The sequence below is a fragment of the Heloderma suspectum genome, chromosome 4 (assembly GCF_057233095.1).
Source record: "Heloderma suspectum isolate Gila_16-S chromosome 4, 16-S_ref, whole genome shotgun sequence".
In the NCBI taxonomy this organism is placed as follows: domain Eukaryota; kingdom Metazoa; phylum Chordata; class Lepidosauria; order Squamata; family Helodermatidae; genus Heloderma; species Heloderma suspectum.
The window spans coordinates 262,129,725-262,146,000 of NC_139461.1; the positions used below are offsets into that span (position 1 = coordinate 262,129,725).

Consider the following 16,276-nt stretch of genomic DNA (forward strand, 5'->3'; position numbering starts at 1 on the left):
CCAGGGAATTCCAGAGTCTGGGAGCAGCCACCAAGAAGGCCCTTTCCCCAAGGTCACAGAAGGAGTATCTGATTGCTTCCCTTCCTTCTTTATGCCCATTTTCTTTTGCTCAGCCCATGTCATATATCTAGCCACTAAGCCCCAGAGCAGTGAATCTATACACCCATTTGAGATTTCCAGGTGACCAACAGCATACCTCATGAGACAGGCCACACTGCAGGACACTGTAGCGTGCAATCTCACACATGTCACAGGTGCTGAGCTTGAAGACCTGGGCCGCAATGGCATATTCTTCCATAAGAGGTTCCTGGGGAATAAAAGGAGGAAAACAAAAGCGCAACGCACTGCTAAGGCAGTTGCAGGAGCTGTAATGTCCCTTGTGCCAGCTTCCCTCGCACTTCTGAGAGCAAGCGTCTCAGAAGATCCTGCTTCGTACCTTGGTGTAGTGGAACTGCATAGGGTCATCAGTGGACAGTGACACCATCAGTCCTTTCTGGTGGAAATCAAGAAGTGGGTTCTTGGCATATTCTAGGAAAAGACTGTTGTTGCTGAGTGGGGACATGGCAATGGGGATTTGGGCTAGGAAGTAGAGATATTGCAACACAGGACTCTGCGAAGAGAGAGAGAGAGGCAGACAGCAGGGCTGTGTCAGGTCATACCAGGCTGAAGGGCCTCCAGGCCCTCCCAAAGAATCCTCTGAGAATGGGCTTCCAGCATCTTGCTAAGAGTACTTCCCTGCAGAAGGCTCCTACCATTAACAGTCAAAGGGCATTTTACGGCGGTTCTGTCTGTTATTTCCTTAACAGATTTTCCATGGTAAGGAAAAATATGGATGCAATGGGAAAGCCCCAGTGCTGGTTCCAGGTTTCTGAGGGCCCTTGGGCAAGACCCCCGCAATGAGTCTACCACCATTGTTGCCAGCTGCTGTTGCTCCTCACCCTCCCTCAGCTTTGCTCCCATGCTCTTGCTCGACAGAGAGAGAGCCAGCGAGCAGGCAAGCAGCGGCATCTGTTGCTCCTGCTGCTCGCCACCACCGCTGTCTGGGCCAAAGTGAGAGGCAGGTGAACAAGCAGGTTGCGGTGGGGAACAGGGGGAGCAAGTCCTGGGGGCTTTTGTCAGTGGGCCCCTGCTGGAGCAAGGGCCCTCGGCAAGTGGCCAGCCATACCTACCCTTGATGCCAGCCCTGGAAAACGAAGGAGGGATGAAAACAGAAGATGACATTGGCTGGGCGCCCTGTAAAATTTATTTATTTATTTATTTTATTATTAAATTTATTAATCGCCCATCTGGCTGGTCACCCAGCCACTCTGGGCAATGTACAACATACAATAAAACAGTTTAAAACAATAAAATTCTACAATAAAAACATTTTCTAAAATACCCTAACCCACCCCAAATGCCTGCCTGAACAACCACGTTTTTAATGCACGACGGAAGCTCATTAAAGAGGGGGCATGACGGAGTTCCCTAGGGAGGGAGTTCCACAGAGTGGGGGCCACCACAGAAAAGGCCCTCTCCCTCGTCCCCACCAGTCTAGCTGTCCTGGCTGATGGGACAGAGAGAAGGCCATCCGAGGCTGATCTTGTTAAGCGGCCTGTCTGGTGCTGCTGGAGGCACTCCTTAAGATAGGCTGGGCAGGAACCATATAGGGTTTTAAAGGTCAAAACCAACACCTTGAATTTGGCCCAGAAAACAACTGGTAACCAGTGCAACTCCTTCAGCACTGGAGTGATGTGATCTCGCCGGCGGCTGCCTTTAATCAGGCGAGCCGCCGCGTTCTATACCAGCTGCAGCTTCCGAACCGTCTTCAGGGGTAACCCCAAGTAGAGCGCATTACAGTAGTCTAAACGAGAGGAGACCAGGGCATGTACTACCGATGGGAGCAGATGGTCAGGAAGGAAGGGGCGCAGCTGCCATATCAGATGGAGTTGATACAGCGCTGTCCGGCTCACAGCTGACACCTGAGCCTCCATGGACAGCTGGGAGTCCAAAATGACCCCCAGGCTGCGGACCTGGTCTTTCAAGGGTAGCCGTACCCCATTCAGCACCAGGTCAACATCCCCTAGCCTCCTCTTGTCTCCCACCAAAAGTACCTCGGTCTTGTCAGGGTTCAGCTTCAGCTTATTCCTCCCCATCCAGCCACTCACTGTCTCCAGACATTTGGACAGGGATTCTACGGCCAACCTTGGTGAAGATTCGAATGAGAGGTAGAGCTGCGTGTCATCCGCATATTGATGACACTGCACCTCAAACCTCCTGATGATAGCCCCCAGCGGCTTCACGTGGATGTTAAATAGCATCAGGGAGAGGATGGAACCCTGTGGCACCCCACAAGTAAGTGGCCACAGGTGAATGAAGCAGGGTGAATGAAGTGAACTGAGTGAATGAAGCAGGGTGATGGTTGGGCAAAAGCCTCCCCTGGAAGCACCCTGAGTGGGAGTTGAGGAATTTTGTCTCCATGCTCAGGAGTGCTGCGGTCACCATTTATTGGTCACTGCTCAGCACCCCCTGTAAGCACAAAGTGCTGACCTGCCCAGTTAGGGTACCACACATATGGCCATGGCAGGTTCTTAACACTAAGGAGACATGAATTCCTCGTGGAGGAGGCTTCAGCAAGCCCGGTCAGGTCACAAGGCTTCCTGCCATCATTTGGGATGTGAAGGGATGCTCATTGAATGGGCTGTCTCAATCAGTATTTTCACATTCAAAAGATGGGCTCAGTGTTCTGTTTTGTCGTGGGGGCAGGGAGGAAACTGTTGAACCTCTCCACATGAGGTGTCAGGTATAACATGAGCATGAAAAGAATCCAAATGAGCATATAAAAGGCATGCATCACATCCCGTGGTTCTCCCATGCTGCAACTCACCTTGTGCAGGTTCAGGCCATGGGAGATATTGTCTGCAGTCATGAAGGCAGCTAGTAGGTGGGTGATAGCACCAGCTTCTCCACAGTGAGGACGGAACAGGAAGGTGTTCATGCCACGCTCCCTGAGGGTGACAAGGCAATGTTTATGCAGGGTCCAGATCTCTAAGAGCCTCGTCTGGTGCAGAGTGGTAGGCGGCAGTATTGCAGCTGAAACTCTCCCCACGACCTGAGTTCAATCCCAGCGGAAGCCAGGTCTCGGGTAGCCGGCTCAGATCGACTCAGCCTTCCATCCTTCCGAGGTTGGTAAAATGAGTACCCAGCTTGCTGGGGGAAAGGTAGTCACGACTGAGGAAGGCAATGGCAAACCACCCCGCTACAGTCTGCCAGGAAAACGCCAGAGAAAGCAGCATCCCTCTAGGGGTCAGTAATGACCCGGTGCTTGCACAGGAGGAACCTTTCCTTTCCTCCAGATCTCTAGATATACCTAGTATTATTTAGCATCCCAGAAAGATCCCTCCTCAAGGGGAGATCCAACATACTGACATAACGCTGAGGCACATATATCCTTCAAAATATTTGCGGGGGATTAGCAAACAGAACAGGTACTTCATTGCACTTTTGTGCTTTTCATTGGTGAGATTTCACTAGATATTGGCTGGGTTCAGACCACATGACAACCCACACTCAAGGGTTGTGTATGGGTTGAGTATGAGTTGTCGTTGAACCATGGGTTATCATGTGGTCTGAGCCCAGCCACACTGACAAACCATGGTTTGTTAACCACAAACAACCCACAATTCACAACCCACCAACAAATCATGGATTGTCTTCATGGGGTGTTCATGGTTAACAAACCATAGTCTGTTAGCACGGCTGGGTTGAGATAACCCATGTTTCAACAATAACCTACAACAACCATACTCAGCCCTTGAGTGTGGGCTATGTTGTCTGAACCCAGTCATTGTGGGTGTTACCAGATGGACAGCTCCTAGTGCTACCAATCAAAAGGCATTGTGTAACTATTCTGTCTTTTTCTCCTGAACAGATGGGGGGGGGGGGAGTCAGAAGAAGAGATGGGAAAACACAGGAGTGTAACAAGTGGAAGACAATAACATCTAGACCCCCATAAAATTCTGTGGATGAGGCAAGGTGATTGCCTGATAAAAGCCTCATCTGGAAGCACCCCATGCCCCCTCCAGATTTCCCTTCCATTTTAAAAGAATATTGACCAAAGAGCAACAAAAAATACATGTGGGCTTCCAAACTGGATTTGCACTCAAAATATCAGACATTGAGGGCCCAACTAAATATTACATGCAGATGTGTGGAACTAAATCCCAAACTTTTAAAAAGAAAAAGCAGTTTCAGGAGAAGACAGAAAGTTAGAAATGGAGACATGAGAGGGAGGGTGTGCTTAACCCTTCCTGTAACCACTGCTTCTCTGCTCCAGGTTGATTTCCACCTGCTGCTCACCCCACACATTTCAAATCCCATTCAGGATAAAAGAAATTTGGGGAGCAGCTTGGATCAGAGAAGCAGCAAGCACAGAAAGGATTAAGCACCCTTTCCTCCCAATGCTTCTCTGTACTATATTGTTCTGTCCCAAAGCTGGCTGTCTTTTTAAAAGCAGTCACCAGGTTTAGTTGCTTATGTCTGCACGTAATGTTTAGCTAGGCCTATAGTCTCGTCAGCTTTTCAAAGAGGGCTTTTTAAATGTTGTATGAGCAGCCATTCTTAAAACTAGTGGAGGAAAAAATATAAATATCAGAGAGCAGTGATCTCAACCATCTTGACCTTATTATCTGAATTCATTGCTTCTGCCAACACTATAAATCTAACAGAACTTGGAATGGTGCCTCCTAGAGCTGGAATTAATCAGGGGAAAGGACTGATGCAAACAAGTTCTTGAAATACAATATGCTCTTTCCGGGGTTAGTGGATGGTCTTACCAGAACCAGAAAAACTAGGAATGCTACTCCCACCAAGGGATATTTGAGCTTGAACCCTTTCTACTCAGAAACAACTCTCCACCTCAGGCTGGGACTCACCGTCGGAGGTTATTGATTACCATGATGTTGGCATACATGTAGTACAAGTAGTAGGTGTAGGATGGATTCTTCTCATGGCTCCACTCCTCTGGCTTGGGGCTCTTGGTGCAGAACATGTGTCCACTGTGCTTGGACTCATCATCTACACTGTCAAAACCAGTAATCTGCAAATCAGACAAATGGTTCTGAGGGAGGGTCCGACTCCAAAAGCAGCTCAGAGTTTACTCCCCACTCTCCCCAAACAAATAATACAAAACTAAGAATCTCTTATTCCCCTCAGCCAAGGACTAAGATCACCCTCCACTGCAGTTGGACTGGGCATAGTGGCCGCCTTTGTCCAAGGTGCTGGCTTGCTGGGTTTGGTAATCCAATAATGGCCTGGGATTCTTCATATCAGCTAGTTGTCACTTGCAGGGACGGGATTCTCGGTGAGGTGGATTGTTGGCCTGATCTGGTTAAGCAGGGGTGGGGACCCTTAGGCCCATGGGCCACGTTTGGCTCTCCTGAGGTCTCAATCGCACCGTCCAGTGTTCCCCAGCTAGCCATATTCCCCGGCTGGTTTTAGATCTACACTAGTGCTTTTTATCGGTATTGAAGTGCACTGATAACTGCTGGGGCACATTACACTCTGTGTACTGCTTGCTACCATTATTTCCTGCTTTTTATTCCATATTATCCAAAATACCACAACAAATGTCCTTGTGTGTGATACGAGGTATAAGTGCACCAGAGGGATATAGCGTCACCGTGATGGGATCGGAACGACGTGACACAAGGCATGGATCTGGCCCTAGTTACTGGCAGTAAGACCTTTAAGCTAAACTACGCTGGTATTCCCCTCGCCCCCCGCTTTCACCGTTGGGCCCTGCACACCTCTGAAATGCAGCCCCCAAGAGCATCTCCAAAACTGAATTCGGCCCTAGGACTGAAAGAGGTTCCCCACCCTTGTGGTGAAGGATGCTTCGCCATCCTGATTGGCTTTCTGATGCGGTACTAGCCATGCATTGTCACAGCTTGGCCTGTCTCCAGCTTAGGGATAAGCCCACCCCTTCTGCCCCTTTGCCACCATGGCCATAGTACTCACGTGGCGTAGAAATACACTAAGCTCCTTATTGTCCTGTGGGTTGACTGTCGCCTGAAACACAGGCACAAAGATGTTCTCCAGCATCTTCCCAAAGTGTGGCAGAAAGTTCTTTGACCTGAACACATCACTGGGAGAGGGAGGCGGGAAAGACGGAACCCCTTTAGCTCAGCCCCAACGTCACTTATTTGTTCATTTGTTTATTAGATTTATGTACCACCCAACTGACAGATGCCCTAAAGGTGGCTTAACCCAGCCACCCCCAACAAGAAATAAAACAACCCATACAATAAATACAGCAGTGAAAATATTAAAATATTAAAAAATTTAAGGAGACAGCAGTAATGTTAATCATCAGAGCAACAGAATTACAGATGAAATGCCTGCTGGAAGAGGAAGGTCTTGACCTGGTGTCTAAATATATACAGGGAAGACACCAGGTGGATCTCACTGGGAAGGGCATTCCACAGACAGGGCCACTACAGAAAAGGCTCTTTCCTTGGTAGCCACACATCACACCATTGTGGGCAGTGGCATCCAGAGAAGGGCCTCCAAAGATGATATTAGCAATTAGGAACATATGGGAGAAGGTACTTTTTCAGGTAGCCCGGTCCTAGGCCATTAAGGGCTTTAGAGGTCAGCACCACACTTTGAATTGGGCCCTGAGGTAGAATGTTTCAGAGAAAGGAAAAAGTAAGTGAGCTGTAACTGGGAACACAGTTGAGAGGATCAAATTTGTTCCCTTCCCCATGCAGCGGTGAACTCAATGTATGGGCAAGGGACAGGTTTTGTCCCATGCAGTTGTCTCCCAGCCTGCTGCCCATTTACTTTGCCCAATAGAATTCAATGGGAACCATTGAGAGTCAAGGCAATGTCATAGCTCCAGCAGGGTCAGATGAGACTGAGCTGGTTGAATCTGGGAGTGGCAGACCACCAGCTGAGGAACTGAACTGGGTCCCTGATACTGAACCCAAGGGGAAACCTTCACAGCTGAGGCCAATTCACCTGAGCAGTCAAATACCCCCTGCTCCACTGTGCCTGTCCAATGCCACAGGGAGTGCACCAGACCAAGGGATTGGCCTTTTAAGGATTCTCAGGCAAGGGGGTGGAAGTTAGAAGGGGTAGACAGGATGGAGGGGCTCATTAGGTGCTAGTTGACCTCCAGCCTTTGTTGGAGCAAATTGCTAGTGCTCTAACCACTAGCCTGCCCTGCAGCCATGTATTATGAGGCTTTTTATCAAAGCCAGATGAGGCTTTTCCGGTGCAATCGCCCTGCCTCATTCATGGAACTCTACAAGGAGTCTAGACATTGTCATCATCCACTTGTAATCCTCCCATGTTTTTCTGCTGCGTCTTCCATCTTCTTTCTTACTGTAGAAAATCAGTAAAGGGGGGAAAAGATGGAATCACTGTGCCAGGTTTTCTGGCTGCTAGTGCTAGAGCCCCTGCAACTGGAAGCACCCTGAGTTCCTCTTGCAACAGGTCTAAACAGGCTGCCCCGGTTTACATAGCTGCATCTGCAATCCTGCCCTGTTTCTCGATCACAGAAGACTGTGACAAAGCGATACCCAGCAACTGGTTTTTATACCTGTGATACACAGAATCCATCCATGTCTGTGCTGTTTGCATGTCTTAACTGATTTTTTTAATTCCTGGTGAGCTGCTTTGAACTTGTCAAACTGCTTCAAACAGCTTTGTTTGAGCTTGTCTCAGAATCTCGAAAACAAACTACTAAAATCCTGCAATAGTCAACTGGGCTGGTACTTTTAATATGCTATTTATAAAAGATCTTCACCCTCCTGCCCTATTCTACTTACTAGATTCTGGGCACCTGGATCATCCATCTCATATTGGGTGAATAAACCCGATGTTTGTTGAACCAGCCAGCTAATTTGGGCCACTCTTCTGGTGAGCGGCCATAGATGGAGAGTCGTGGCTCTGCATACTGGTACTTGGCCTCCTCCAGATCAGAACCAACCTCCTGGGAAATCAGAGAGAAAGCAATAACTTGTGTCCAGTCTGCTTCTAGGAGCCTTTCTACACAAGGCATTTATTGTGCTCTCATGATTCCTCACTCATGGTAGTTTGTGGGTCCTTTACACAATGGCATCCTCTAGGGCCTCTACTATGTTTTGCAACCATTATTGCGTTTTTTTCCCTAACAAGAAAAGTCTAGTACTTCTTCTGAATGGTGTTATAGAAACCTAGTGTGATTGACAATGCTATTATACCACAGCGCCACCTAGTGGTTATGTAATGGAACATAAAGGAAAAAAGAAAAAAAATCCCAGACAAAAACACATATAAAGGAGCCAATCTTAATCCCACAAAGAATCCGGAAGCAAAGACTTCAGTAAAGGTACAGGTTAAAAGCCTCATGTAGAAAAGCCCTAGAAGCTGGCCTCATCCTCAGATTACCAGCCATGCAGACACGAACCCTCGCATAAGATATTGCTTAACCTTGATGATGGTGGCAAAGTATTCGCCGTTGATGGCATTTTCAGTCTTGAGGTAGAGATCGCGCAGCTCACTGGCGCCCACGGGGTTATACTTGGCATTGAACTTGTCAAAGCGCTGGAAGGTCTGGCGGCCCTGTGGCATGAAGGAGTAGACATGGCCAGGTGCACGCAGCAAAGCAGCCTCCCCAAACATAGGGCCTGATAGAGACTACCCACAGCCAATCATGCGTCTCTCATGACTGATGGCAGAGAACACGGGGAGGGAAGGGAGGCCTCCTGCATTGGAATGGCAAGTGGGACTCACCGCATGCACATCCAGTGAGTCCACGGTCAGGTCATAGGGGTGAAGGTTGAGCTGCTCAAAGAGCTGCTTGAGCGTCAACTCCTTGCCCTTGGATTTGCACACCACCCTTTCAGCATCAACCCGGTATGACTTCTTAATGAATCGCAGCAAGTGCTTCTGGTTCATGCAAGCCGCAGCATGGATGTGCGTGTCTACCTGTGGGAGGAGACAAAGGAGAGGGCGGTTATTGCAGAGGACTCCCTCCCCCAGAACCCATCACAGTGATTATATTGGTACAGACATGGACAAGGGAGGCCTTGAATTCTGTGCTAAAACACACAATAATTCTGTTTAGGAAACCATGAACTTATGATAGTTTGATACACAGCATAACATATTCTGGTTTTTTTTATTCTTTTGGAAGGTCAGAAGAATTGGGAATTTTGTAAGGGGTGGCAGACAAGGAGGCAGGTTATACATTGAGAGAAATATGTGGTTAGAGTGAGAGATCTCCAGTAGCAGGGCTCTCTACCTAAGACCTTGCCAAGCTGATGCTAGTTGGAAAAGACCACACTGGGCTGGGTGAGCTGGCAGTCTGACCCACTCAGTATAAGGCAGTTCCATTTCCTAAAAAGTCATGTATAGCCATAGATAGAAGATAATTGAATGTGTTTGGTGAGTACGCAGTCATCTCCAATAACTTATATTTAGGCGAGTGCATAACAATGCAGACTTTGCGGTGAGAGTCAAGAACATTACAAAGGTCTGCTCCAAACAGCCTTCCCTAACCTGGTGCCCTCCAGATATGCTGGACTACAACTCCCATCACTCCCACCAGCATACCCTATGCTGCCTGGGGATGATGGGAGTTTTAGTCCAACATATCTGGAGGGTGCCAGGTTGGAGAAGGCTGATCATGCTGGCTTGTGATGATGGGAGTTGTAGTCCAAGTCATCCAGAGGGCACCAGATTGGGGAAGTCTGGCTTAAAATATTGGGTTCCAATCAGGAACCCTAAGAGGCACCCCAGCAACACCCACTGGGTAGCATTACAAAATGTTCCTATGTATGATGCTTCTAACAGGCCTGTAACGGAAGCCTCAGTCCTGATTCATAGATTCTGTGGTGCTTTAGTCTAGTTTTCTTTCCTGCTCTTTATTCTTCTTCCGCTCTCCCACCTGTTATTAAGCTGCCATGATGGCTTGCATCTGGAGATATTTTCTTCTACATCTCTACGTGACAGGGCATCATTGTGCCGTCTACCTTAAGGATGCCATACCTAGGAGAGATCCCTCACCTTCCGACAATTGTAGAAGTCCCGGTGAGGGTTGTTCTTCAGTTCCTTCAGCTCTTCCATTTCATTCAGCATCTCATGTACATTGAACTTGGAGGAGAGGAATCGAAGGCGTCGGTGTGTATAGGTTTTACTTCAATGGTCAAAGGAAAGAACAGAGCCCCACATTAGCCTCTCCCAGAATAAGGACAGGCCACAGGTTTGTCAGTAGGAAAAGTGCTTGCCAACACAACCAACATCTGGCATCCAAAATGGTCCCTGCAACTGTCACATGGCAGCTTAATTAAAGGTCACATTCCAGAGTGACCAGAGACAGCAAATTCCTTGCAGCAGGGATATATATGTTGCCTTGGGACAGCTCAGCCTTGCTCCATCTATATGCAGGGCTGACACTCCCATGAGACAGACCACAGCAGCTGCCCTAGGCAGCAGAACTTTGGTATCAATAAAGGGAACCACTGTGATAGTTAATTTACTATTATGTGGGTGGTGGTTGTTTTTAAATTATTGCAGGGTGGATGCCCTTTGGATTTTCTGCCTGAGGCGCCACAGTCTCTTGGGCTGGCCCAGTTTCTATGTGGATGGACTGGCCGTACCACAGATCAGGCTCTCTAGGACACTTACACGGGCCCCTGAGCTATAAGGGCCAGCAGGAAGTTCATGTCATCAAGGAAGACCTCCAGGTCAGGGTAGGGCAGTTCCTTGGGCTCACCCCTGGCAGCGGCTGCTTTGTCAGCATAGACGTACACCACACCTTCCTTCATTTCCATGTGGTAGCCCAGATTCTCAGGTAGATTGTCAGACCGGAAAGGATCTTCACCACCCTTCACAGGTGGAGTGAATACTAAAATCCAGAGAAAGGGTGCTGCCTTAAACCTGGGGCCTGATCCAACCAGGACCCACACTAAACAGATTCGAAGGTACCAATATGACTCATGTCCACTTGTGTGAAAGAATTATATAGTTTATTGATGGGAAATGGATGCAGATAATAAAAGCAAAGATAAAGCTTACACACGCCCCTCAATTGGTAGCCCCCTCAGTTGGGGTTGCATTGGTTCCCAGGATGCAATGTGTGTCATCCTGGGCTGTTTCCTGAGGAAGTGGCACGCCTCCCCCTCTCAGGTGAAAACAGGTAGCAGGCCAATCTGCTCAGGATTTTACAGGGCTTGCCTCACTGGATTTCAGACTGTCACAAGACATACACACTTCCTTCCCTTCACCAAGGAGGAGAAAGGGGGACTTCCTTTCTCAGCAGGAAAGGCAGTTTCTCACAGCAGAGAAATTAGCATTATCAGAAAGAAAAGTATGTACCATGCAAAGCAACCACCATGCATTGTCTAATTCTTGTTAGTAGCAAGAAGTGCTGACCTTCCCTATACAGCTGTGAGAACCTATTCTAACTTCCTAATAGTTGCCAACTGCCTTACCAAGCCAGTATATGCTACTAGATACTGCATATTACTCTGTGTAGGTTCACACCTGACTCCTCACCATTCTTCCAAAACCAAATCCAGTACAAGCACTCTAGTGATTGGCAGGACAAGGAAAAGGGCTTGAGGTTTCTAAAATGCTTTTGTTGCACTTGCCTGCCTGTGAAAATCAAATCCTGCACCTCTAAGAAATGGTTAGAAAACCACTTGATCATGGGAAAGTTGGCTGAAATTCCTAAAGTCACCATGCCACCACTATCAGCCCCCTACATATGATTGCCTTAAAATAAGAACTTCTGCAAAGATTTTTGTCTTTCTTCTGGGTAACGTTGACTCCTGACTGTATGAGTGTACTTTAGGTAGATGCTGCAGATCGTAATTTGACTGTAATTTGATTGTAATTTGACTTGGATTCCTGCATTGAGCAGGGGGTTGGACTCAGTGGTCTTGAAGGCCCCTTCCAACCCTACTGTTCTATGATTCTATGATTATAATGTAGTTCTAAGATCCTCTTTACCCTTAGGGACCAATAGCTAGCTTAAGTATATTTTTGTATGCATCTTTTGTGGCTCTTGAGGTTGTGTGTAGTGAACTGTAATGAACAGGAACACATGGCGATGTGGCCCAGCTCAAGGAATACAACCCTAAGGCCAGGGCTGCAGGCCACTGAGGCACTTTGACTACTGCCCTGTGGGGGCAGTGGAGGCTGGTGGCTCCAATGTCAGTGGGGCAGTGAATCTGCTCCAGGTTTCAGTCAGAATTCAAAAAGAGCTATCCAAGGTGTGGATAGCTCCTTTAGAGTTCTGACTGGTTCTGACTGAAACCTGGAGCAGATTCACTGCCCCACTGACATTGGAGCCACCAGCCTCCACTGTGTGGAGGGACTTAAGAAAGTCAAGTACTCATTGGCAGGAAGTGCTTATTTAAGACTAAAATCGATCCTTGCTGAGAGAAAAGTGTGAGCAAGAGTGGGGAGTCAAACGTCTGCAGCTCCTACTGGAAAGTTCCTCTCCTCAATCTTTGTGCAGGCCTGGCTCTAACAGGCTCTGCAAGAAAGTCCCTTTCACTATCCCAGGTTCCTGCAAGAAAGTCCCTTTCACTATCCCAGGTTCCAAAGCATTCTACACCCTCAACTCCCAGGCTCTGCACAGATATGACTCCACCAGAGCAAAGTAGCTGATCATGCCCACACCGTATCCTCAGTTCCTCCAGACACCTCTTCTTTTGCTCTAGAATTTGCACATAGGCAGGATAGGCTGTGCTTCCTAAGCCATTGTTCACCCACTTGTGGCCATTCGGTTTAGCCTACACAGACTGCCTGTAGTTACCTGGCCACAGATCTTCATTGGGTTTCCACACCTCATTCTCAATCGTGCGCAGGAACTGGGATGGAGTCTTGGGGAAACGCTGGAAGGATTTCTGCATGTACCTTTCTCGGATACATAGGGCCTGGTACAGACCTTGGCAGACCTGTTCGAAGTCCTCCACGGTCACCTGTAGAAACAGTTGTTAAAATTCCTGGTTCTGTGGAGGCATTAAGAAGGGCATAAACACTCAGGCATGCAAAAATGTGTGTGCTGAAAACCACTAGGACATTAATATAGGATCCTTATACATTGTGCTATCATAGCATGCCTGCTTGGGGTGGGTGGGTAGCAATAACGATGAGGATGGGGAAGGCCTAGCATTGGCACATGGCAAATATCAGGGCCCACTTACCCTGTCAGGGCCTACCACACTGACTCCTGTTTCATGCACACGCGCACACACCCTGCCCAGGAGCACTGAGCTCTGGTGAATAAAATTTGCTTGCATTTGCCATTTTGTTTTTCCCATACTGCTCTGGGCCAATGCAACATCTGGGACATTGTGGGGTAAACAAAATGGCTGACTCTGGGAGGCTGCCACTCATAGGAACTTTGCTGCACCTGTTTGGTGAGATCCAAAACAGCAGCATATTTTAGCTTAAAACACTTAACTGCTGGTAACTAAGCCTTAGGAGAGGCATTTCAGCCTTTTAGAATGGGGGGGAAATGGCAAGAAAGCCAGGAAACCTCCAAACAATTGTTGGTTGCGGAAAAGGGGAGTGACCATCTGGGGAACCCCGAGGGGCAGATTTAGACCTTAGGTGGGCCAGATTTGTTCTATAGGCCTGAAAGTCAATGCCCTAGCCTTAATGGTTAAAAAAGAAAGAACAATGTCCACCACTCTGCAATGCTACAACATCAGACCTCCAGGAGGCCGCTTTGCCAAGGGACCCTCAAACCTGAAGCCATCCCTAGGATGGAGCCTAGAGGAAGTGAGATTGCTCAGGTAAAGTTGAGCAAGATAGTCCAGCAGCAACCATCTCTGCCAATGGCCGGCAGTCCAAGGCTAGCAATGAAAGTCAGTCAGGGGCTGCAACAGGACCTAACTCCTGGATCTATTTGGAGCACTAGGATGGTCCCACTTCAGTTTCATCGATATCCTATGACCCAGCAAATCCACCTCAGGGTTTGATTTATTTCCCTGGGGACTCAGGTTACTTCAGTCAAAAGACAGACACCATGAGACACAGCTAGGGTTAGTTATAGGGGAGCTTTTGTGCCTCTTCTCTCCCCATTCCATTTCTGGGCTGTATCCAACTCAAAATGCAGGATGAAGTTTGGACGGGAGTGGTAGTTCACCAAGGCCTTTTCTACATGTTTAGGATTTGTGCTCAATAAATGTGCCTTTGCTGCTCATTTATTGCACAGAATCAGCACACATCATAGCCATTCAAGGTAGTTCACAGGCAGGGAGGGGGGCATAAATCACATTTCCCAAGTACTCTCTAACCACAGTGTTTTGTACCTGGGACAAAGCTATCTTTTATCCCAGGTAGCACATTCATTCCTAATGTGATCACATGTGGAAGGCTGTGTGAATGTCACAAGCATCTAGTGGATATTGTTTGTGAGGTAATCAGTGACAAGTGACACAACTTGCACCATCTCATGCCTTTGCTGTTTTGTGAACCTGATGTTGTAGGGAAGGGGTGGGGAACTGGATTGGTCCTAGGAGCAGATCACCCCCAGGAATAGTCTGATGGGCCAGGGTCGGGGGGGGGGGCTGCACTGCCCTCCCCAGATGTCATCAAACCCCACCCTTCCCAATCCCCATTTTACCTTTCTCCATGAAAACAGGGGGGGGGGGCTCAGTCAGCCCTTGGAGGAGTTACTCCTCCAAGTGCCAGCTTTGCCCAACACTTATTGTAAAATGTAGAGGGACGTATGAGATTTGAAGTTCATTGGAGACTGTGCACTTCTCCACTTTACAACTCCTGCAGTAAACAGAATCAAGCCTATCCTTCCCACACATCCACTCAGCAGCAGCGCCTGTGCCATTTTGTGGAACCTTTATTTTAGCAGTTTCATTGTCCATTATTTTTGTTTTAATTCTTTGAAAACAGTTTAATTTACTCCCCCTACTGAATGCCTCCTGTGTAGGGAATATGCATCTAGACTCGACCAAGTGCAAATTGAATGTTGCATTATTGTAATTGAAAAGCCACTAGCAGGAGTACCATGTCTGAATCATCTGGGTGGTCTAGTGAGAAGGAAGATGTGACAGGAGATGGCTTGGCACCTCCAGCTACTGACCCCTGCAGCATAGTCTCCTGTGATCTGCACACGTTGAAATTTCGGCACGGCCTGATACAGAGGAGTGGTGGAGATGACCTCATCTAAGGTGGTGAGTTTGGTGGAAGATTTTCCTGCTATAGGAACAACCAATGCTATGGTCTTCAGCCGTAGCAGCCTCTTCTTTCTAGGATGGATGAAAAAGGAGAAGGAGAAGGAGGCAGCAACACAACGTCACACTTTTGCGTAGTTTGATCCATGGTTTGGCAGTTATAACCTCTATCACACAGTTTATGAGGTTGATCTTATACTTCCCATGACTACTCTTTCTAGGCTCTGACTACATTTAAAGTCTGGCATCTCCATTAGATTAGTAAACATTATCTTAAGGTCTTGGAGGACTGGCAGAGAAATTTAAATTGAGTCCACACACACAAGTCTTTACATGGATCTAGCATTTTTTGGACTTGGTTTGCATGTTCTTCTAGCTTCTTCACACCTGCAGTATGGATTCAAAGACATTTCCAGGTGGAAGCAAAGCACACACATTCTGGGATGGGGTTAAGCAACAGTAATTCATTTGTTTCCTCTCTGCTGCCCCTCTCTGCTGTCCTTCCACTGGCCAGAAAAGACCGCTTTATTCAAGAAGGCCTTTGGGCTGCAAGTAGGTCCGCTGGGTAGGTGTTTTTTGTTTTTTATTTTTTTATTCTGTAGTTTTATTGTATTTTATTGTATTGTTTATTATTTTGATCAGTTTTGATTGTGCCTGTCAGCATCCTTGAGTGCCATTTTTTTGGGTACAAAGGCGAGGTACAAATCGAATAAAGACACTTGTAGTGGTAAGCTATCTGTCATCTCCATTATCACGTGGGAATATTCCTCCCCAGTCCCATTCCTCCACAGAAGAGCAAAGGGGCTGAGAATATATATGGTCAAAGACATTTGGCGACTAGCAAATGCAAGGCACAAGCTACTTTCCCTAGAATACCAGCCAACTCATTTGGGGAATGCTTAATATCCCCCTTGATTTTGAAAAGCTTCGTGAGCAAAGAGTTTTGTTTTTGGTTGGGCATTGAAATATACTGAATTTTTTGGTCTTATCAGGTGAGATGATCAGGTGCTAGAACTGTTTGTGCTGGCAGCTGCTCTGACAGAGGTCAGTCACATTGCACGGCTTCCCTCGCATTCAAGTCGTCCAAGGCTCAGCAGTCAGCC

At 47.6% G+C, this 16,276-nt stretch overlaps 1 protein-coding gene across 2 annotated transcripts in view; it reads right to left on the reverse strand.

Moving 5' to 3' along the window:
- AMPD1 (adenosine monophosphate deaminase 1) overlaps positions 1 to 16,276 on the reverse strand; it is a 34,278-nt gene that overhangs the window by 7,023 nt on the left and 10,979 nt on the right. The window contains exons 3-14 of one of the 2 annotated variants that reach the window (XM_084853557.1): positions 15,083 to 15,248; positions 12,791 to 12,956; positions 10,654 to 10,873; positions 10,033 to 10,162; positions 8,758 to 8,952; positions 8,455 to 8,586; positions 7,812 to 7,975; positions 5,998 to 6,124; positions 4,914 to 5,077; positions 2,867 to 2,987; positions 437 to 610; positions 197 to 307 (exon numbers count right to left, since the gene is read on the reverse strand). In XM_084853557.1, the coding sequence (XP_084709683.1) occupies positions 197 to 307; positions 437 to 610; positions 2,867 to 2,987; positions 4,914 to 5,077; positions 5,998 to 6,124; positions 7,812 to 7,975; positions 8,455 to 8,586; positions 8,758 to 8,952; positions 10,033 to 10,162; positions 10,654 to 10,873; positions 12,791 to 12,956; positions 15,083 to 15,248 (1,870 nt within the window). Of the gene's footprint in view, positions 1 to 196; positions 308 to 436; positions 1,234 to 2,866; positions 2,988 to 4,913; positions 5,078 to 5,997; positions 6,125 to 7,811; positions 7,976 to 8,454; positions 8,587 to 8,757; positions 8,953 to 10,032; positions 10,163 to 10,653; positions 10,874 to 12,790; positions 13,049 to 15,082; positions 15,249 to 16,276 lie in introns of those variants that run through there. The other variant, XM_084853556.1, reaches the window with a different exon arrangement.